The sequence below is a fragment of the Trachemys scripta genome, chromosome 1, assembly GCF_013100865.1.
Source record: "Trachemys scripta elegans isolate TJP31775 chromosome 1, CAS_Tse_1.0, whole genome shotgun sequence".
NCBI lineage: Eukaryota > Metazoa > Chordata > Testudines > Emydidae > Trachemys > Trachemys scripta.
The window spans coordinates 296,927,038-296,950,023 of NC_048298.1; the positions used below are offsets into that span (position 1 = coordinate 296,927,038).

General features: G+C 41.4%; 1 protein-coding gene across 14 annotated transcripts in view; it reads right to left on the reverse strand.

Annotated features, from left to right (window-relative positions):
• NBEA (neurobeachin) overlaps positions 1-22,986 on the reverse strand; it is an 834,265-nt gene that overhangs the window by 465,796 nt on the left and 345,483 nt on the right. For all 14 annotated transcript variants that reach the window (XM_034758618.1, XM_034758629.1, XM_034758620.1 and 11 more), the window contains one exon: positions 4,534-4,972. In XM_034758618.1, the coding sequence (XP_034614509.1) occupies positions 4,534-4,972 (439 nt within the window). The remainder of the gene's footprint in view (positions 1-4,533; positions 4,973-22,986) is intronic.

Here is a 22,986-nt window from a genome sequence, read left to right on the forward strand (position 1 = left end):
AGCTACGCAAAGCTTCAGAGTTTGAAGTGAAATTTTTGATGTTGTCACTCTCAATCTATTGAATGGCTGACAGACAATCAAACCCGTCTGGCTGGCTGGCAGCTCATTTTGCTGGCAGGTGGCAAACAATTAGACACACCAATTTGTGCCTCTTGATGACATTAAAGCATGAAACTAAGTTGTATGCAGGGCCTAGTGATTTGTGTGAAAGCATTTCAAAAATAATACTCTTTGCCGTGGCAACTCATTTCAGACTGCCACCTCCCATTATAGCTTTGAGCAGTGAAGATGACAGGCTTGAGTTACGTGCAGCGCAAGGCCGCTTCTGTTCAATCCGTCATCAGCGCCCCTCGAGACCTCAATCCCCTCCTTTCATCAATATCACCTCATCATTTACATTCGATAGTACTTGACCTGCTGCATACATTAACTACACAGAAGTCCCATTTGATAAAATGTGCTGGAACATGTTTTGTGCTTTTACATTTCATTTATAGTTATACACGTTCTAAGAAATAATGCACTGCAACACATATATAGGTTACTCTGAGCAATACCATTGCCAATCTTGTTATTAAAAAAGAAATATTCAGTGTTATAAATTTGTATTGGATAATAAAAGTGAACACTGCTTTGAATTTATTTACATGAGTTTTGGTAAATTTTCATTTGACCCCAATATATATAAGAGGTTGCAATTTAAAAAAAAATTGCTTTAAAAGCACACAGCTCTTCAAAAAATAGTTTAATTATTTTACCATTATTCCAGTGGTTTCTTTTATAAGAATCACCATAACCCCCAATGTAAGAAATATATATCTTGTAGCACCTGGTAATGTACGTAAACTTTCAAAGAAAACACCATGTAAAATATCAATTGTCTCCAATTTCTTAAATAAACTAAAACAAAAATACCTACAAATCTATTACAGATTTTCCACCACAAATAATTATTTTAATACTTTCCTTCTAGACAAAAAAGGTTTTTAGGTATAGCCCGGAAACACCAGGACAGAGAACAACTAGCCTGCAACTTACTTCAGTCTTTCAAAGATAATAGAGGAAGGATAGGAGGAAAAAATTCACAAAGCATTACAACCTAAAATACAGACGTATTGTTCTTAAGTGGCTCTCTTAATGCATTTCTATGCCAATCTCTTACATATACCTTTAAATCTACTATCAGGTATTTCTCAGCACATGGGTTGTAACCCCCAAAACAGGTTTCAGGAAAGTCAAGGTGACCCTCTCTTTTTCTCCATTTTATAGTCTTCCATTTATTTTTTTAGAAGGAAAAAAAAAAAAAGTGTCCCCATGGCCTACGTCTCCTTACAGCTAGGAAAATAACATTGAAAACATAAACTAAGTGCAAACTGATGCCATGATAGCTGCCTGAACCTGCAGGTAGCCCACATTAATACTTTTGGATATGACTGTTCCATTCATCTCTGCCTAGGCCCTGTGGCCTCTGATACTACAGCCATGACATTTGGCATTTTTTCCAAATTGTCATGGAATTCAGTATTTTTCTATTCTGTCATATATAACATTCTGGTTTGTCTCCCTGCCCTGCTAGGGCCTCCCTGCAGTGGTCTTTTGGTCTCCTAATTGGAAGTTAATTAGATTACAATACATGTTCCCTACACTGTTCCATGGAACCAGGGTGTCTTTTTTCCTCTCTTCTAGCTTTCCTCTATAGCTGATTTAGATCAAAGCATGCACCAGAATGCTTGTCAGGAACCACAGTACTTCAAAGGAGCCACTGCAGCAGATGACAAGGGAACCTGAGCACGCATAAAAGCATGGAGCACTGGAGCTATTGGGAACCAAGAATCCATCTTTACAAAAGAAAACCTTTAGATTCTTCTAGTAAAAGTTTATGGATTTACAAAATCAGAAGATAATTTTAATAGCAATACCATATACACAAAAACCCTCTGAGCATTTCCCAGTAACACCAAGTGTAATAGCCAAAGCTGCCCAGCCTCACATAACTGGGGAAAACACTGAATGCTCCGTGTCTCAGATGGGGGAAATCTGCTGCTGCCAGTCAAATTAAAGCTGTTCACTTTTTCCAGTGACTAATTTATAATAGCTACAGAAACTGCTGTTTAGCCAAGTAAGGACAACTAGTACTACTTAGTACAAGTGAATGAAGATACAGGTGTCTCTTCTTTTTCCAACTTTTAATATCTGTCTGGTATGAGTGGGAAGGAATCAAAACACAACCACTTCCTGTTTTGCTGTCCACTGACAGGATATGCTACATTCCTTGCTGAATACAGCTCAGCTGTTACAAAATACTTTACTGATCAGCACTGGCTTTCTCTGAATTATTCTTTTTAGAGGTGGAATGTGGTATGTGTCAAACTGGGATTTGTCAACATGTATCAGGAGCACAGTCTTGTTACAACCACCCTGCCCTTCCCATATTAGTAAGTGGGAGGGAGCCCTCAGCTAAGGCGTGCCCCAGACATCCCTGATGAGTATAAGGGGGAGGGTGTTGGTATAGAAAAGATTGAGAACCACTGATCTACACTTGGACTAAATCCTGAGATAACAATCTGCTTTGACTAGCAGGCAGTGCATTCAAAGATTGGGACTCAGTCTTTTCAGTCACTCTCTTTCACTGAGCTCTCTTGCTGATTAAGGGAGTAAACTGTGCCACACATAAACCTAGTGCAGCACATGCTGTCAAGTTATAGCAATGCCACCCTGTACGGTAAGGGGTAGAGTCAATGGTCTGCCCATTTCCCCATTCCATTACATCCCATCTCCCCCACATTCACTGAGCGATGCAGGTAGCCAGTGCAGGGGCACCTCCTCCCACACCTGTGCCACTGCATTAGCCAACAAAATACTTAATGTCTATACAACATTAATAAAGTTATTAAAAAGCTGACAATTGCATATAACCTTAGGCCCTGAATCTGTATTGAAAACCATTAATGTAGATGCACAAGTTTGCCTGGAGTCTCACAGAAATTAATAGGACTCTGTGCGGGTGAAGATTCTGATGAAGACTTAGAGCCCACATGTAGTGCTACAATCAAAAAAGGAAAATTAGTATGTTAAAGTTCGAGTATTTATTATTTCTTAGGCAACTATCATGTAATTTGTAAATAGTGTACATGCTGTACGGATAAATGTAAAAGAAGACAGCTTTGAATATATTTGGGAATATGATGGTTGCTCACACAGAAAAAACCTCAAAGGTTTTTCATCTATTTTTCCCCTTTGAAACCAACCCAAATTACCATATGTAAGTTGATGAATGGGGAAAAAAAAAAAAAAAAAAGCTTCTTCCTAATAAAGTAGGCAATAAGTAGACTCTGTCCCTGAAATGATCAAAACAACAACTTTTTTTGGAAAGACCACATTCCCTTTTTGATATTCAGTCCCAGTCCATTGTCTGCCTCTCTTTTCCAACAGGTACAATCTCATTGTTTATTAATTAGTCCACTGAGGCAGCTTCCAACAATTCTGTCTTATCAGCTTCACTATACTTGTGTAATGAAAAGTGCTTCCTAACATCATATAGTAATGTTTTATCCTGCAATATTCATTTATCCTTTTTCTCCTTACTATTTACATTAACCTGGACCTATTGACTGGATTTTGTTTCTATTAACATTTTATGGACAATAATTTAATCCTCTATTATGAGAATTTTTGTGTATTTCATACATCTGTAGCAGTTTTCCTCTATCATATTTTAAACCTGAAATACTTATTTTTGGAGTACCCTCTGAATTTTTTTTCAGGATGTGGTTATACGAATCGTAAGTAATATATTTCTAAAGCACTATTTTACAGTTTTGCCACACATCAAAGCTCGTGCTGGATTGGTTAATTATTTGTTTAACTGATTCTTCTCTTGCATAGCTTAAGGATGAACACACAATACAAGTAACTCCTTTTTTGCAGGATGTTGTCAATTGCATCTCTCAACACAACTCCTATATTAAGGCTTATGCAGCTGGTGTGGTTGCCTCAAATTAAGCTACTTTAACCAGTAGTGTGAGTATTTTCAGTCAACCATGAGAAATAAAAAAATATGGCTCACAATGTAAAATGTGTTCCCTTAAAACATAAAAAAAATTGGGCTTAAAACTTTAAAAATGAAATACAGGAATCAGTCTCAATCTTGTTCTTATGGAAGTATGCACACAATCTGGCATGACTGATTTCACTACTGGAAGAGGACTGGTATGACAAACATTTGGAAGCATTTTGTTGGGACTTCACACAGCCAGTCTCTTGTATATAAATAGAGACTTTTTCCCATTCAAAATATGGTTTTAAAAGAGAAAAAAATTACAGTTTTATTTGGTGCTTAGAGAGAAAAACAATGTGAATAACTTTTGCAGATACTGTATGGTCTGGTTTTAGTAATGCCATGAAGAAGTAAAGCAACTATATTTTCTTAATACTATCTAATCTGAATTCACACTGGACTATCAACATGTTAACAAATAAATACTCCAAATCTCAGCATTGCAACAATATAAAATAATTAACTCAGCCATATACCTGTCAAAGGAGTGAAACTGCATGGGAAGAATTGACTGAGCTTCCCTCTTCAACGCAGGATCTGGGTAAGGGATAGGATCAGGACCACACTCTGCAATTTCAATAGGGGCTGCCACAAGGCTTTTTAGTATCTCCTTGACATTCATGCCTTTGCTTTGGCTGATGCTGGATATTGAAGGTGCAGGCTTCAAGATTTCACTGGGACTTTCTGTTAAGCTTTCCTGAGATTTCTTTACCTCAGAAGACAAAGTAGACAATAATTCACTCATAGCATCAGGGCCTGTGCTTGTCTCTAAGTCTGTCCCATTTAAGATGCTGGGCATCTGCTCCTCTCCAATACCAGAATCTGTATGAGGAATGGAGCTTTCCAGCTGAATATCTTCAACTGGTGTTGGTGTTTCTTTTTCCTTGATATTCTCTGGAAATACAGCAGGAGTCTCTGTAGTGAAAAAGGGTTATAAACAATATTTAAAGCTTAGTCTGGAGATGTATAACAAATATATCACTGAGGCTTTATAGGATAGAAACTATCAAGTCTTAGAAAGCATATAAATCTTAGCAAATTAACAACAGAGAACCTAACCCTGCAGTGCACACAAAACTTTCATTGGTTTCTGTGGCCATTTTCTGCACATGAAGGGCTGCATAATGGAGCCCAGAGTTGTGCTACATAATCTCAGTGACATTTTAAAAAATACAACCTACTCCTTATAAAGTTATTAAATGGCAGAACATTGCATGCTAGAACATAGCTTGACATGTTAATTGTGGTAGTCTAAACTCACTGCTCAGCTACAAATCAGATGTCAAAACATTAATTTACATACATTACCAGTAAGGACACTGGAAATATGTGCAAAAAAGTTATGCTATTTCATAGCTTTAAAATCTCTTCAAGTGCTTAATATATCTACTGCTTTCAGGACAATTTAAACTTCCATTTAAAAGAAAATTAAGTGTCTAGCCTTTCTGGTATCCTAGATAACATACATATGTGAACCAATGCTGTGAATCCTTCTTGAGTTTGTAAACAAGACAGACAAATAATAGCTCAAAACTCCGGTAGGGTTTTTTGGCACATCTTGAGAGAATAATGAACACAACTTTCAGATCCTAGGTTGATTCAAATCCCAAATATCAACAGAAACTGAGGGCATGAAGTGAAATCAGTGAAATTTTGAAAAATGTCCAGGGCCCCTATTAATAACGTCTTGCAAATGTCTCTTTTATCAACCATTTACAATGAAACACACAAACAACAACTTCACTATAAAAGCATAGCAATCTGATGCTCCCATTGGAATCTGGCTAGAGCTGTGAAGACCTGCCTCAGATGGTCAATATTTCGGATTACGCTTCAGGGAAACACATATTGTGGTTATCTTTTCAATGCCAGAAAGCCTGAACTCAAACTGAATATTTGTTTATTTATGATATCAATTTATTTTTATTAAGGACACTTGAGATAAAAACCCTGAAAGTAAAATTTGAATAGTCTGTATATAAATTATGGCCTCTCATGTTCTTGTTATTTGTATTTGCCTTTGTGATTCTGAGAAAATGGTAAATCTGGTTACTTTGGAAGATAATGTCCTGCAGTATATATAAATAAAATTCTGCTTTATTAAGGGTTCTAAATAAAACGTTTTTCTAACAACGTAACTATCAGAAATTGTATGGTAACAGTTTAGGACTTGAAATTGTAATAGACAAGGGGACTATAATGTCAAAATATTATAAAAGTATATTAGGTACAAATATATTGTATCTTTATTTACACACACACACACACACACACACACACACACACATATATATATATATAAAAACATACATGTACATACACCTCTACCCCGACATAACGTGACCTGATATAACACGGATTCGGATATAACGCTGTAAAGTAGCGCTCCGGGGGTGGGCGGGGCTACATGCTCCGGCGGATCAAAGCAAGTTCGATATAACATGGTTTCACCTTTAACGCGGTAAGATTTTTTGGCTCCCGAGGACAGCATTATATCAGGGTAAAGGTGTATATGTATTTACATTGTATATGTGAACTTTATAGAATATATTTATATATTATACATACATGCCTTTGAACTAATTTCAATTTATATACAATTGTATACCAACAATGTTATACACCATATACTGGCAGATGACCTCTTGAGGTCTCTTCCAACCCTAATATCTATGAGTCTATGAACTGCAAACCCTAGAGAAAACCCAAGGAAAATGATTTGTTACTAGGAACACAATTTTCTTCTTCTAAATGTTGCATGCTCTCCCCATTACACATATATACTTTCACAAATAGAATGACGTGTCTTTTCCAAAGTGGATACCAACCCCACTTTTTAAATCAGGAGGCAGAAACTGGATTTATGTACTGCAAAGCTGACAGCACTGTGAAAAGATATATCCCCATTACACACATATTGTCTACTAGTCCACAGAATATTTATCATCATAGATATCTAGCATGATAGAGTTTAAAAAAAGTAATCAGATCAGTGACATGATCTTAATGGATTTTTTGAGACTAAGTTTCCCAATACAAAAATAAGAAAGATAATTCTGAACTGGAGGGAACAAGGGGCTGTGACATGCAGTCCAAGAACACTGTTGCTCTGCTTAAGCTGACGCTGCTTTATTGGTTTCCTATGAATATCCTGCTCCTTGGGAAGATGAGTGGGTCAAATTGACACAATCTAGAGCGGAGACTTACAGTAAATATTCATATTGACTAAATTCTGCAGAGAAAGAGACAGTGACTATATACAGTATCATTCAAAAGTAGACATGCTAAAAGATGGCCCATAGTTTGAATTTTTATCTGGTTTACAATAAAAATCCATAATCTACATGTATAAGTGTAGGGAATTTAGTATTATGATATATTGCTTCCTGTATAAAGGAATTTCTCTGAAATTGCAAAATATCACACACAGGTTTCAGCAACCACCACTGGGGTTATTTTAAACAAAGCAAAAAATACCTCTTTATTCTCTCACTAAGCAAAAGTCAAGCCCGAATGCCAGTGCACTTTCTGAGGTTCAAACTGAAGGGTGAATTATACTTTAATCTGGCTTTCTAATAGCAAAGTATTTCTATTCAGATACATATAATTTTGATATGCAGCCATTACAACATACTTAACTAAATCACAAAACTGGGAAATGTTAAGATTCTAACTTAAAATTACTTATTCATCCATCTAAAATTTAAGACTGAAATATACCATATTTCCCAAAATATCTGCAAACAAAAGAGAGCATTAAAAAGTTAACTTGCTCTATTGTCCCCATTTATTACAGACCTTTGGTAACATTACAGCTGTAAGATTAAATTTGATTTATTTATGAATGCAGTCTAGACCTGAATATTAAACTATAATAATTATGGATTGTTATTTACAATAATTTAGATATAAGAAAAAAGCTTTCAATAAAACCACTGTACACACAAGTATATTAAAAGGTATTGTACGTCCAGTGAGATCAAACTTTTATCCTCATTCCTTTATCGCCATTCCACAGTATCAATTCTATAAGAAACTGATTGCATTAAACCAACTGAACAGTGTCTTTTATTTATTATTATGAACAGTAATTTCTGCATAAGACTTATATTTTATAATATTTCTTATTGTGTGCATTAAAACTATTTTCCAAAATATCACAGACCCAATAAGTAATATACTTTAAATGCTCCAAAGTTGCTTTTTATTTGTGGCCACTCTGCGCACTGCCTATGCCTGCAGGCACCACCCCCGCAGCTCCCTTTGGCCATGGTTCCTGGCCAATGGGAGCTGCAGAGCTGGAGTGCAGGGCCAGGTGGGGGGCAGCACACAGAGTTGCCTGTCGCACCTCTGCCTAGGAGTAGCCGGGACAGGTCGCCACTTGCGAGGAGCCTCCCGAGGTGAGCAATGCCTTGGATCCAACACCCTGCACCGCCTCCCATGCCCCAATCCGCTGCCCCAAGCCCCCTCCCACACCCAAACTCCCTCCCTCTTAATTAACCAGCATTTTTCACTTAGCTGCACCCCCCATTCTCCCAACATGCCAGATAAAACAGCTTTTACTGTATTTAAGTGCCAGATATGCTAAACATTCGTATGGCCTTTCATGTTTCAACTACCATTGCAGAGGACATGCTTCCACACTGATGACACTCATTAAAAAAATCATGTGTTAATGAAATTTGTGAATGAACTCCTTGGGGGAGAATTGTACGTCTCCTGCTCGGTTACCTGCATTCTGCCATATTTCATGTTATAGCAGTATGAGATGATGACCCAGCACATGTTGTTCGTTTCAAGAACACGGTCACTGAAGATTTAAAAAAATGCAAAGAAGGTACCAATGTGAGATTTTAAAGATAGCTACAGCATTCAAATCTGAGAGGAACAAGGTGTGGAGCATACTTTCAGAAGTCTTAAAAGAGCAACACTCCGATGAGGAAACTACAGAACCCAAACCACCAACCCCTCCCTCCCCCCCGCAACTAACCTTCTGCTGGTGGCATCTGACTTAGATAATGAAAATCAACATGCATTGGTCCACGCTGCTTTAGATCATTGTCGAGCAGAACCAGTCATCAGCACTGATGCAGGGGTCAGCAAAGTGTCCATACACGGACACAAGTGTCCACGGTAAAATTTTGAGGTCTGTGGGGGGGCACTCATGGGCAGCTCCCTGCAAGCGGCTCCCCATCCCTGCTGTTGCTGGTGGAGGTGCAGCCAGGCAGCTCTGCATGCTGCCTCCATCCCCACTCCCTCAACAAGTGCTGAATCTGCAGCTCCCAGCTCATTGGCCGGGAACCGCAGTCAGTGGGAGCTGCAGGGGCAGCGCTGGCTGCGCACTCTGCATAGGAGCCGGAGGAGGGACATGCTACTGCTTTCTGGAGCTGCTTGAGGTAAGCGCTGCATGGAGCCTGCACACACACACACACACACACACACACGCACACGCACACACCGTGCCCCACCCCCCCTGCCCCAGCCCCGATCCCCCTCCGACACCCCAAACCTCTTGGACCCAGCCCAACCCCAGAGCCCGCACCCCCAGCTGGAGTCTGCACCTCCCCCCGCCCCAGCCCGGAGCCCCCTCCTGCACCATGAACCCCCCATTTCTGGCCCCACCCCAGAACCCACACCCCTGGCCTAGAGCCTGTATCTCCTCTCTCACCTCAATCCCCTGCCTCAGCCCGGAGCCCCCTCCTGCCCCTGCCAATGTCCATCACTAAGTCCGGTAATTTTGTCAAGTGTCAGTCTCACAACATGGTGGTGCTAACCCCTGCATGGATGTGTGTACTCTGGAAAGGTGGCTGAAGGATGAAAGGATATATGGCACATAAATATCTTGAAAAACCAGCGACAACAATGCCATGTGAACGCCTGTTCTCACAGTCATGTGACGTAAACAAGAAATGGGCACCATTATCTTCCATAAATGTAAACAAACTTGTTTGAGCAATTGGCTGAACAAGAAGTAGGACTGAGTAGACTTATAGGCTCTAAAGTTTGACATTGTTTTATTTTTTAGTACAGCTACTTTTTGTACAGAATTCCACATTTGTAAGCTCAGCTTTCATAATAAAGAAATTGCAATACAGTACTTGTAATGGAGAAATTGAAAAATACTATTTATTTTGGTTTTTACAGTGCAAATATTTGTAATAAAAATAAATATAAAGTGAGCACTGTACACTTTATATTCTGTGTTGTAACTGAAATAAATATATTTGAAAATATAGAAAATATATATCCAAAATATTTAAATAAATGGTATTCTGTCATTGTTTAACAGCACAATTAATTGCACAATTAATCACAATTTTTTTCATCACAATTATTTTTTTTTATTGCTTGACAGCCCTATTAGAAAGTTTTTAAGATGAATTACAATTTATACACAGGACCAAAGAAACCAATTGTTTTAGCTACAGCACTGCATGTCAAAGCTTTATTACATTCCCATTGATTTTCTTTCAGAATACTTTTGTCTTCTATGGACTGCAGGATTGGAACAAAGAGTATATCTTTTCACACAATGCAGTCAAATTATATTTATCCAAACCTCTTAAATTTATAGAGTGGGTGCTCTTAGAACAGAAGAATCTTGAGTACTTAACCCACCTTAGCTAAATGAGAACTTAAACATGAACAGCAGCAAAAATTTAACTGATTACATCTGTCTATTGTTATAACATTCTGACAGCCGGCTTGTAAATTTTCAACAACCCTCATCAGTTTTCTGTAGCATTAGGCCATGTCAGTAGACAAAGCAGGAACATTACTAGACCTAGTGATCTTAACCCTGTCAGAAGTCGGCAGTTGGATACCAGATGCCTCTTTCTTACTGTTTTTCATTGTAACTAATGAGTTCATCTACTATATTATGGAAAAAATATGGGCTTAAGTTAAGTAAATGACATGATGTCTATATGGTGACCTCATCTGTCACATTCCTTCCCTAAAATATCTTGTTTTACTGTGATTTATGAAGTGCATTGCCATTTTTTTGCCTATTAAGTTATCTAAATAGTTCTTACACTATTTTTAAAGTGTCTAAATAGTAGGAAACAAATATATAGGCTTCCTATTATCACAGATACAAAAATTATATTCATGTAGGTAAATATATAAGGTTTTGCTATTCCAACAAATTGACATTAAAAAGACAGTCTGCTTTTATCTTTACCCCAAGCTTCCCAATTCTAAGTAATTAATCAAGGGGTCGGCAACCTCTGGCACGCGGCTCGCCAGGGTAAGCATCCTGGCGGTCCGGGCCAGTTTGTTTACCTGCCGCGTCGGCAGGTTCGGCCGATCGCAGATCCCACTGGCCGCGGTTTGCAGCTCCAGACCAATGGGGGAGGCGGGAAGCCGCGGCCAGCACATCCCTCGGCCCGCGCCGCTTCCCGCAGCCCCCATTGGCCTAGGACGGCAAACCGCAGCCAGTGGGAACCGTGATCAGCCGAACCTGCCAACACGGCAGGTAAACAAACTGGCCCGGCCCGCCAGGGTGCTTACCCTGGCAAGCCGCATGCCAGAGGTTGCCGACCCCTGAATTAATTATTTGTGTATATTATGGGAACTCATTTTGGATTTCTTTGCCACATTTATTCTGCATCTTTATTACATACAAAATAAAGTTGAAAGTTTGCAAAAGTCAAATATCTGAAAGCAACAATTTTCAACTGCTTATAGTATGGCGAAATCAAAATCACTGTTCATGAAGCTAGCAAATGCAACTTCCTGATCCATGGGCGGCAGGTATCATAGGCTGGGGGAGGCTGTGCCTCCCCAAACAGCCAGGCGTGGCCCCACTGATTCTCCACCCCCAGGCTCCCTCTGTTGCTGGGCGGTGATTCTGGCTCGGGCTGGGGCCACGCCACCCGCCCTTCCAGTGGGCTGGAGGCGCTAGCCTGGGACAGGGACTGGCAGCTGCGATAGGGGGGCTCTCTGGGATCCGGCGGGCGGCAGGCGCAGAAGGGGCAGGGCCTTGGGTGGAAGGCTAGCCTCCCCCAGCCAGCGGTTCACGCGCCACCCATGCCCCAATCCCACAACTATCCTAACACCATATGTCAAAGTCCTGTTGCAAACCATGGAGATGCCAGAAAAAAAGTGTCTCAACTTTTTTTTTTTTTTTTTAAATAATGCAAAGTGTTAGGCAACCTTAACAGGAGAGTTGTTTCCTCTCTACCATAATTAAAAGCAACACCGTGACATTTTTTCTATTAGCCCTTCTATCCCCACATAGAGAGCACCGTCAATGAATGGTTCCTGGCCTGCTGGTCACAAGGAAAGAATTCCAAACACATCCCTTTCCATTGTCAAGTACCAGGTACTTTTCTGTACCTGTGGAAGAAGCAAGACCACCACACAATAACCACATCTACCTACTTGGTTCTTAACCTACAAAGGACACAAGTAAATGACTCAAAATTACAGGAAACGTGTACAAAGGGGTTATGATAACAACAAGTGGAGTTGTGACAGAAACATGCAAAGCAAGTGAACACAACAGTAACAGAAAATGACAATGGAACAAATGTCTAACAGAGAGCTTTTATCCAACGTGACGAACTACTCCAACTCCACTCTTATTCATCTCTCAGTTCCCGGTACTGGAAACTTCATTTTGTATCATAGGCAGAAGTTACAATGGGGAGTGGTGAGAAATCCTTGCTGTCTGGCCCTGGTCTTAGCCTGAGCAAGTTGCTGCACCAGCTGATTAGTCTGCACTGATCCTGTCACTGGCAGCTAGGCTTCCCATGTGAGTTTAGTATGACTGTTTGCACGTGCACTACTTATTAGACATGATCACTCTTTAGCTCCATTTATTGAGACACTGCTCGTTCGCCCTCTCACTTTGGCTACGGGCACTGCTATGAGACTCATTTTGCTTTTTACTCTAATTAGATCTCATTTGCCGCTGGGCCTATTTAAAGAATTTTTTTTCTTTGCTAACTGAAGGACAGTAGGGAAAGGAAAGAGGAAAGGAAGAGCCCACTTGATTTACTTGACTACTTTTATATGGGGGAGAGTTAGCTCAGTGGTTTGAGCACTGGCCTGCTTAAATCCAGGGTTGTGAGTTCAATACTTTAGGGGGCCATTTAGGGAACTGGGGTAAAAATCTGTCTGGGGATTGGTCCTGCTTTGAGAGGGGGTTGGACTAGATGACCTCCTGAGGTCCCTTCCAACCCTGATATTCTATGCTTTCTTCTGCCTCCTCTACAGGCTGAGCGTTTGGTTTTTCATAATCCTTTCTAGACTCACGCAGACAGGAAAGGAGGCCCCATCTATCCTGAGCTAAGACCCGTATTAACCAAGCCATTTCTGCGTAACACAGCTCCTAGCCCAGTGTAAATGAGGTCCTCAGTTTATGTAATCAAAAAACCTAAAACTTGTCTCTTCTCTGCAGTGCAGCATTTCAAACAAATATACATGAGTTGCAAACCATAAAGGTAGTGTTCAAGGGAACTTTCCTGTCTTTACCAAATATTCACTAAATATTTTAAAGCATCTGCTGTCATGGCACTTGGAACACTGGACAATCAATTAAATCATCATAAAAAGAACATAAAGTTTAAGAAACAATATAAAAACCAATGTGGTTAACAACACAGATAATGGGGGTATTTTCCATTTATTAACAGCTACTGGAAAAAATGTTTTTTTACTATCTCATTTCCTCCCTCAGCGTGCCATACCCCGCATTCTCTGCAGTAGTGCTGCCAAGCCTTTTCCACCAACAGCATCTGCTAAGACATCTATACACCAGTTGTGAGCACCTACTCCTGGTTGCCAAAATAAACAGCAAAAGGTTTCAAAATTCTTCAAGGCCTACAGGTCAATGGAGAAGTAACAATAACTGCAAGACATAGGAAAACTGAATACACAAGGGAATACTATATTTGAGTTGTAGAAATTCCAGCAAATAGAGAAAAAAAAAGAGTATTGAAAGATGTTTTGTTTGTATTAAAAACCTACATGAATACATGTTAAGGACAAATGATAGTGTACATTTATTGTGAACTCTATTTCCCTTGCTTTTGTAGGTTTATATAGTAGCTGATGTGCAAATTCAAAAAAATACTTGTATGATGTGGAAATAATTTTGCAGATTAATTAGGGAATTTTTTGGGGAAGTAAGATGAGGGAAATAGGGAGGAATCCAGGGAATGTTTCTCAGTTATTTGGACAATGACATTGTCTCCACAGACCTTTGGTGTAGGAGGCTAGTTGTAACAATGACCTCCTTGAAGAGCTGGGAAACCTTGCAAGTTAAACAGTTTCTGAAGAACAGCCTTCATGCAATGTTGAGATAACAGAGATTTGAGACGGTGTGAACCAATCTCCACATGATAAGTCTAGAGATTTGAGATGAAGTATGTTGTGGATCTACTACTGAAGCTAGCACTTCTCTGGTTGAGTGAGCCATGAGACATTCGGTACAGGGACAGCAATTTTGTAGCTTCACTGGATGCATAAGTATTATCCACTTAGACAGTCTTTGGACCAAGATGACTTGAGTCACAGATATTTCTGCGAAGATAAGTAGTCTGCTGAACTTTCAACGATATTTAGTTCTGTCTAAGAAAAAGCCAATACTTCAAACATTCACAGTGTGTAGTTTCATCCCACCAGTCTGCTAACAGGGCTTTGGGGAAAAAACAAACAGTGATATGGACTGAGGTGAAAATCTGATTCATTTTTTGGCCAAAAATTGGGGTTGAGATTTATGTACCACTTGTCTTTGTGGCATATTGTATAAGGTGGTTAGCCGATGGTATCTGCAACTCCAAGACACTCATGGGTGAGGTAGTGTCCATTAAGTGGTACAAAGAACAAGAACGGCTGGGTTCAAAAGACCTTTCCATGATTTTATTCAACATCAAATTCTAGTCCCAATGTATTGGCTACCAGATGGGAGGTAACAAAAGTTTGTTAAGCTCTTTATATTTTCCCTTCTCAGGATGACAGACACTATGGTTCTCTTTCACAAGGACATAGTAGGCAAAAATATCAGCTAAGTAAATCTTTAGAGAAGCCAGGGATAACTTTGGTTACACCAGAGACAGAGGAAACCTATGATAATTAGATCTGGACACAGGGCCGCCCAGAGGATTCAGGAGGCCTGGGGCAAAGTGGGAGAGCGGACCTAAAAAAAAGGCACCACCCGCTGTGGCGCTTGTACATACCGGGCGGCGCTCTGAGGCAGCGGCGGCGGGTCCTTCAGTCGCTCTGCGTCTTCAGCAGCACTGAAGGCCCCCCCCCGCCGCCACTGAAATGCCGCCAAAGACCTGGAGCAACTGAAGGGCCTCCCCGGCGGGTGAGTAAAAATTAAAAAGGCGCCTCTAGCCAGAAAGGCTTTCTCGGCCAAGGCTCAAGGGGCCCCTGTGGGGCCCAGGGCAAATTGCCCCACTTGTCCTCCCTCCCCCTCTGGGGGGGCCCTGTCTGGACAGGAAACTATCTGGAGAAAACTTTTCAGACCAATTCTATTTAGTAGCATAACACATCCTAGCACATGGCTTTCTGGACTCTATCAAGACTGCCTGGATCTCCTCAGGTAATCATAAAATGTCTTGTCCTAGAAACCCAGCAGCCATACTGTCAGGTTAAGGAACCTGAGATCTGGATATTTTTCTACTGACAGAAGATCTTGACACGAGAGAGACTGAATGGATGATCTTTGGACAGAAACCAGCAACTCTGAAAATCATGCCAGCTTGACTAAAAATCATTCTGAGTCTGTCCTGCTAAACATTTCCTAAGTATTCGGGGAGGAAAGGAAACAGAGGGGGGGAAAAAAGCATAAAGGAGCCCTTCTTCACAGTATAAAATAGATGCATTTGATATACTGTGAAACTTCATCAGTTCTCAAGCAAAATGTGGAACACGTGTTCTGACTTGTAGAAAACGTGTCCATGTCCAAATGACCCACCTTGCAACTAACAAACATGCCACTGAAGATCTAAGTGAAAGCTGACCATCTTTCCAGCTCAGGATTTTGGCTATGTTTTGGGGAGGGGGGCCACTTTTCTCCACATACTCCACATAGAAGACTAATTTTCTTCTGAAACCACTGAAGCATCCAATCTCTCCCTTTCTATTAAAGTGATACATGAGATACACACTGTCTGAGAATCTGTGCCGGTTACTCTCTGATCTATAGGAGAAAGTAATGCCCTGAACTCTAGTAAGTTATATGCAGAGATCTAATTCCTGAAGCTTCCAAAAACCATAGACAATTAGAGTCTAAATTTGCATCCCAATTTAGATAAGATATGTACCTATCGCCACTTAAGGAACCAGCTGAGAGGACATCCACTACAAGATATTCTCAGTCGAAGTCAACCACAGCGTTCAGTCTTCAAGCTGCTAAAAGGGTAACGTTACCATATCTGAGATGAGAATCTTTGTTTTTTGTACAAGATGCACAAGGGTCGCTCCCACTAACTTGCAAAGGTGGTGATAAAAGGTACAGACCGCTATCAGGCCTATTGCTCTCAGATACAATGTCACTGGGTCTTTTAGCTTGGACCACTTGGATAACATTATTTGGATGAACTCTCAGAACCGGACCTGAGTTAGGACAGAGCCCTGTTAGCTTCTAGGGTGGTCCCTATGAAGGAGAGAACCAAAGTTGAGGCCAAGATAAATTTCTTTGCTTACTTGCAGATTAAGAGATATGAATAGGGGAACTCGTATGTCTGAAATGAATTACTATGCTGTAAGATCTTTTGAGTCAGTTGCCTGATACACTGGCTCTAACAATGTAGATGAGCTGCAATCCTAAACTAGCACTTGGTGAATACCTTGGGAGCTGCTGTCAACACAAAAAGTTCTAGCTTGTGGGGCAGTGGTCATGGCCCCCAATGAACCTGAAGCACTTCCTGTGCCTCTACCTTATTGAAAAGTTACATGCCAAGGGACAACTAATATCATCCGAACATCGCTCAGTGAAGTCCCAGATTGTACAACAATGGAAATAGTGACTCCCTCCAGAGCCACTTTAAGAGACTCATAGGCTCAGCACTCTGAATTTGCCAAGGCTGAAGATATGTCCTGACCTAAAAGTGACTTCCTAGTTCACATTATGCAGGACGACATAATTAAAATCATCGTCCTGCAAGAAACCCATATAAAAGATGACACCCACGAATGATGCTGATATGTTGCTGGCTGCAATCTTGCTGCCTCCCTCAGTCACCGAAAACGTTGCTTTTCTACATAAATCCAGCAAGGCACTGAGGATTATGATATGATAATCACCAGGAGCGCGGAACGTTCACCATCTCAATAAGAATTGGCAAGATAATGGTGGTTGATGTGTTAACCACCAAATACAGACTGCCCTTCTCTCCCATTACCACAGTGTATCACACCGCAGATTGGGAATGGCTGGGTCACTCCAAAAAATAATTTTCCCTCTGTTGATACTCACACCTTCTTGTCAACTGTTGGGAATGGGCCACATCCACCCTAATTGAATTGGCCTCGTTAGCACTACAAAAAGTAATTTTCCCTCTGTTGATATTCACCTCTTCTTGTCTACTCTTGGGAATGGGCCACTTCCACCCTGATTGAATTGGCCTCATTAGCACTGCCCCCCCCAATTGGTAAGTCAACTCCCATCTTTTCATGTGCTGTATTTTTATACCTGCTTATTGTATTTTCCACTCCATACCTCTGATAAAGTGGGTTATAGCCCACGAAAGCTTATGCCCAAATAAATTTGTAAGTCTCTAAGGTGCCACAAGGATTCCTCGTTGTTTCTGCTGATACAGACTAACACGGCTACCCCTCTGAGATCTGTGGATAGTTCATGAAACTGACTCAAGTGGCTAGGGACCTTCACCTAAAGCAGCTCCTGCTCAAACAGGCCATATGGTCTGCTTTAGCAGAAGGTCATTGTCAGATCAGAGGTCACCCTTGGGTTCCAAGACTGCTGCCACTTCATGCACCAGAGCAGGTGCCTCTATGAAAAGATGGAGGAGCTGTTTCCCATTGGTAGCGTAAGACCAACTGAGATCACTCCATGTCTCCTAGGGACTCTTCCACACACTTCCTGCGGAAGACGGACCGGCACAGGGATAGTGCTGGTGCACAGGATGGAGCGGGTACATCTAACCAATCCCAAGTACTGAGTAGGGAGGTTAGAGACCCTGTACCCTCAACTCGGGTTCTAGCCATGGGGTAATCCCTTGAGTCTGCTACTGACAATAGTAATGCCAGCACTGTTTCCACACTGGTGGCATACCAGGCAGCTACAGATCTCCTCTGCTTTTCCATCCCAACTTCTCCTTTGGTGCAGGACTTTGCTAGGGCTGTGTTGTTTATAGCCCCATTAGATGAACAGGCCACTGAACCCTTGTCTGTCAGCACCACATCCTGATATTCCTTTTCCACAGTCTGTGGAAGGAGGGATAGTCCTGGGCTCAGTGCAAGGGACCTCAGCACCATGAAATTCCTTGGCACCATTGCAGTCGACACCACAGATGTTACTATGTCGGCTTTCATAGCCCTGCACTTTGGCACGGTCCGCCACTTTGGTACCACTGATGACTTCAGGGTTGATACTGCTTCCAGAGCCAGTGTACTTGGTGCTGGCAGTACCACTTCTATCATTGTTGCTGGTCCCTGCCTCATTCTGGGTGATGGACAAGTCAAACTGATTACTCACTCCCTCAGGACTTGCTCCACCTTTATACCTGGAATTCCAAGGCTCCTCGGCATTGAGGTTGGAATCTTCCTCCTCTTGCTCTCCATCACCCAACCCACATCAAGGACGATTTATGGAGCATTGCAGGCACAAGGATTGCACTTATCCCATAGTTGGGACATGAGATCTTGCCCCAGTGCCTCCAGGCCACCAATGCCCTATCCTTACCAGTGGCCTCAATGGAATCTGTGGGTCACTCCTAGGTCATGGAGGTCACACTCCTCAGCTCACTCTAAGGCAAGGCTGCTGCACAGATTGGTGGCAGGAACTGTGGACCCACCACAGGTTCAGTGAAAATTAGTGTCTGATCTAGATCTGAATTCCAGGGAGGAGCAGTGAAAGCTACTGCTATTTCTCCAAAAGAATGAGAAAGGTTTTAAAGTCTCCAGAAGTGTGGCCATCCTCTCTGTGTCCTATTACGCTTTACCCAGAACATCCCCATATAAATATTTGCAAAAGATACTCAAGATACTGTATGACTTTCCATTGTAAAGATAAGTATGTGATGTGTCTTTCTGCTTAAAGACAATACAATTTTAATTGTATCATTATTCTGATAGCAAAATTTCCTATTACCCCATATGGTACCCATGAGGGCCTTGTCTTTATTTTTTCCTCTTCTTCTTAAATGCTTCTTGTCTTATCATTAAGATAATTTAGAATTTATGAAAAAGTGTTGAATTAACCACAATGAAAACTGAAATAATCCCTGTATTATCCACAGATCAGATACAGCATAGGGGATGGCAGTGCAAATTTGCCGACAAAGCGTACCTTTAATTAAATATTACCATTGGGGTGAGCCACACTGATACTATCATCAAGAAGGCTAATGGCATTTTGGGTTGTATAAGTAGGGGCACTGCCAGCAGATTGAGGGATGTGATCACTCCCCTCTATTCGACATTGGTGAGGCCTCATCTGGAGTACTGTGTTCAGTTTTGGGCCCCACACTACAAGGAGGATGTGGAAAAATTGGAGAGTCCAGCGGAGGGTAACAAAAATGATTAGGGGCCTGGAGCACATGACTTATGAGGAGAGGCTGAGGGAACTGGATTGTTTAGTCTGCAGAAGAGAAGAATGAGGGGGCATTTGATAGCTGCTTTCAACTACCTGAAAGGGAGTTCCAAAGAGGATGGATCTAGATTGTTCTCAGTGGTAGCAGATGACAGAACAAGGAGTAATGGTCTCAAGTTGCAGTGGGGGAGGTTTAGGTTGGATATTAGGAAAAACTTTTTCACTAGGAGCATGGTGAAGCACTGGAATGGGTTACCTAGGGAGGTGGTGTAATCTCCTTCCTTAGAGGTTTTTAAGGTCAGGCTTGACAAAGCCCTGGCTAGGATGATTTAGTTGGGAATTGGTCCTGTTTTGAGCAGGGGGCTGGACAAGATGACCTCCTGAGGTCCCTTCCAACCCTGGTATTCTATGATTGTATGATCATCATTAGAGAGATACAGAACAGCTTTGCATGCTGAGAGCATTCAAAGCAAAGCTCACTGCCAAGTACAATGAAGAAGAAAATTCTTGGAGCCTACATCTGACACTGGCTATAGATGTCCACTCGAGACATCTTCCAACTGTATATAGGAAAATGCTTGACACCACTAGAGTCTCTCAACTGCTCAAATATGTCTAACTAAAGAAAATACATATACAAATCCAAAAACACAACCTAAGAAATATACCCCTATTAAGCTTAAAGGAACCCATATATTTAAATAACTCATAATTTTCCCCATCTGTTTTCTGGTGAAATACAAACTTGAGTAATTAGATTCTGCCTACCAAATTATCCTGTAGTTTTCACTGAATAATTTATTATGCAAGAGTGAACTGATGTGCCAATACAGAGGGTGAAAGATCAAAGTGTGGGAGCAAAGTCAAAAGTGTACTATCATCCGAGTGTCGGTTAGTCTTTAGTGAATGGATGGAAGTTTAGTGGTTATAACAATACTACAGGTGGATTGCTTATAAGCAGCCAGTGTTTCTTCCTGAATTACCAGTGTTCCAGCCCTGAAGAGCCCTGACATAATTCCAGCAATAGTGATAAAACATGCTGCTAATATCTCACCAAACTTTCAACACAATCATCACAATAGGCTGGCAAAGAACGAACTCTTAATATACTCAGTGTAAGGCCTGGTTAATACAATATACATGTTCAATAAATATATGATTTTAACAAATAAGACAAACTTCGTACCCATTTCTGAAGGCAAAATTATTATTGTAATGTACGGTAGAGGAGACATGACAGATATAAAAACAGCCTCCTCTTAAATATTTTGATGTACTCTATATGTCCCCCCATCCACTCTATTTTAAGAATCTATACCCCCCCCCCTTTTTTTTTTTTTTTTTTTTTTTTTTTTTTTACACTTTTGCTACTTATATTTTATCTCAAGAACCATACTGCATATAAATGGCAAAACCAATCTTTTCTATGTTTGCTATCTGGCTTTATTTCAAGTGCCATATTTTGTACAAACAACAATATTAATCTTGTTTATATATCCTTTTTATTGCATAAAGTTTAATAAAACAAAATTTTAACATTGTCTCTGGATTGCTCTGTATGTTTTGATTTGCAAGCAGATGTGGCTAAAAATGAAATATCCTAATGCCTGCTATATAAAAAGGTGCTATAAATGCGGAAGAAGAAGATAATGAGGAAACAGGATTCAAATATATTTTAGGGTTTATTTTGCAGCACTTCTGAATTAACAGCATATAATTCCTTTTATAAACGGTGGATAAGTATGCCAGTTATGTCACAACTAAGAATATTAAATTAGCACACTAAAGTGACAAAAAGCTCACTGAATGATCCTGAAGTAAAAGATGTATATATTTGTTTGTTTATTTTTGGCAATAATGGGGAAACTTTATGGGAGGAGAAATACTGAAATTCAGGTGAGAAACATTTGAATTTGAAATCAATTAGTGAAGTCAGTAAATTATAAAGGTTCATAAATGAGGGACTGAGACATACAGAACTTTATCTAATAGGTCAGCATTTTTCAAATGCAGCCCTTGTGGCCGCAGGTGGCCACCAGGGGCTTTTCTTGCAGCCATAGGCTCCTGGGCAGTGATTGGGGGGCGGGGAGGGAAGGGCAAAAAGCAACAACTCTTCCCCTGGGGCCGCCAACAGCTGGTGTGAGTTCCCCACCTTCCTGGAGCCAGTGGAGTGGCGGGCTCCGGGCACACAACAGCAGGCAGGGCCGGCTCTAGATTTTTTTGCCGCCCCAAGCAAAAAAAATTTTGGCTGCCCCCCGTCCCAGCCCTGGGCTCCTCGCCACACCCCCCTGCCTCCCCCCCCACACACACACACCCTGCCGCCCCAGCTCTGGGTTCCCCCTACCCCCTCACCATCGCCCCACACACACACCTCCTGCCACCCCAGCCCTGGGCTCACCCCCACACACACCTGCACCCTCCTTCCGCCGCAGCCCTGGGTCACTGGTAACTCGCTCCCAGGGCAGGTCATTCAGCAAGAATTTTAGATGTACACAGAACAAAGCCAGGATTGGTTCCCATATGGTTACAGAACTGCAGTAAAGTGGAACAATTTTCAGCTTGTGTGATTGAAGGATATCTGGATGCATATTATAAGACTGTCCTACATAAATGAGGAAAAGTTGAGGTGCCTTTATTATTCTTTTGTTCCACTCTTTCTTTCTATGTGGAATTTGCCAATGCAATATCACTGTCTTCCTTTTAAACAAACAAACAAACAAAAAGGCAATGGCTGTTGAAAATAGCAATTCCAGTCCTAATAACCACTGGGAAGCATTTCTTGCTCAATTTTATCCTACTTTTTCTACAGCAAGTTACAGTGGATCAGTATATTTGATTTGGGAGAAATGAAGTAACAGCCGCCCAAAACTGAGCTTGAGCACTCCTGAATTTTGAGGTGTTCAAATCTGGAAGGCAAGTGCTGGGGGGTGGGCGGGGGGAGGGAGCGGGCTGTGGCTCTGCAGGGGAGCACAGCAGCATCTATGCAGCAGCGTGTCTGGCGCTGCGCAAAGCCAGACACGCTGGTCTGAGTGGCACGGTAAGGGGGCTGGGGGGTTGGAGAAGGGGTAGGAGGTTCCAGGGGGGGCAGTCAAGGGACAGGAAGCAGGGGGGGTTGGATGGCGCGGAGGCGCGGGGGGGCCAGCCCGGGGGGCGGGCGGGGGGGGTTACAGGGGTCAGGGGGGTCGGGGGGCAGTCAGGGGAC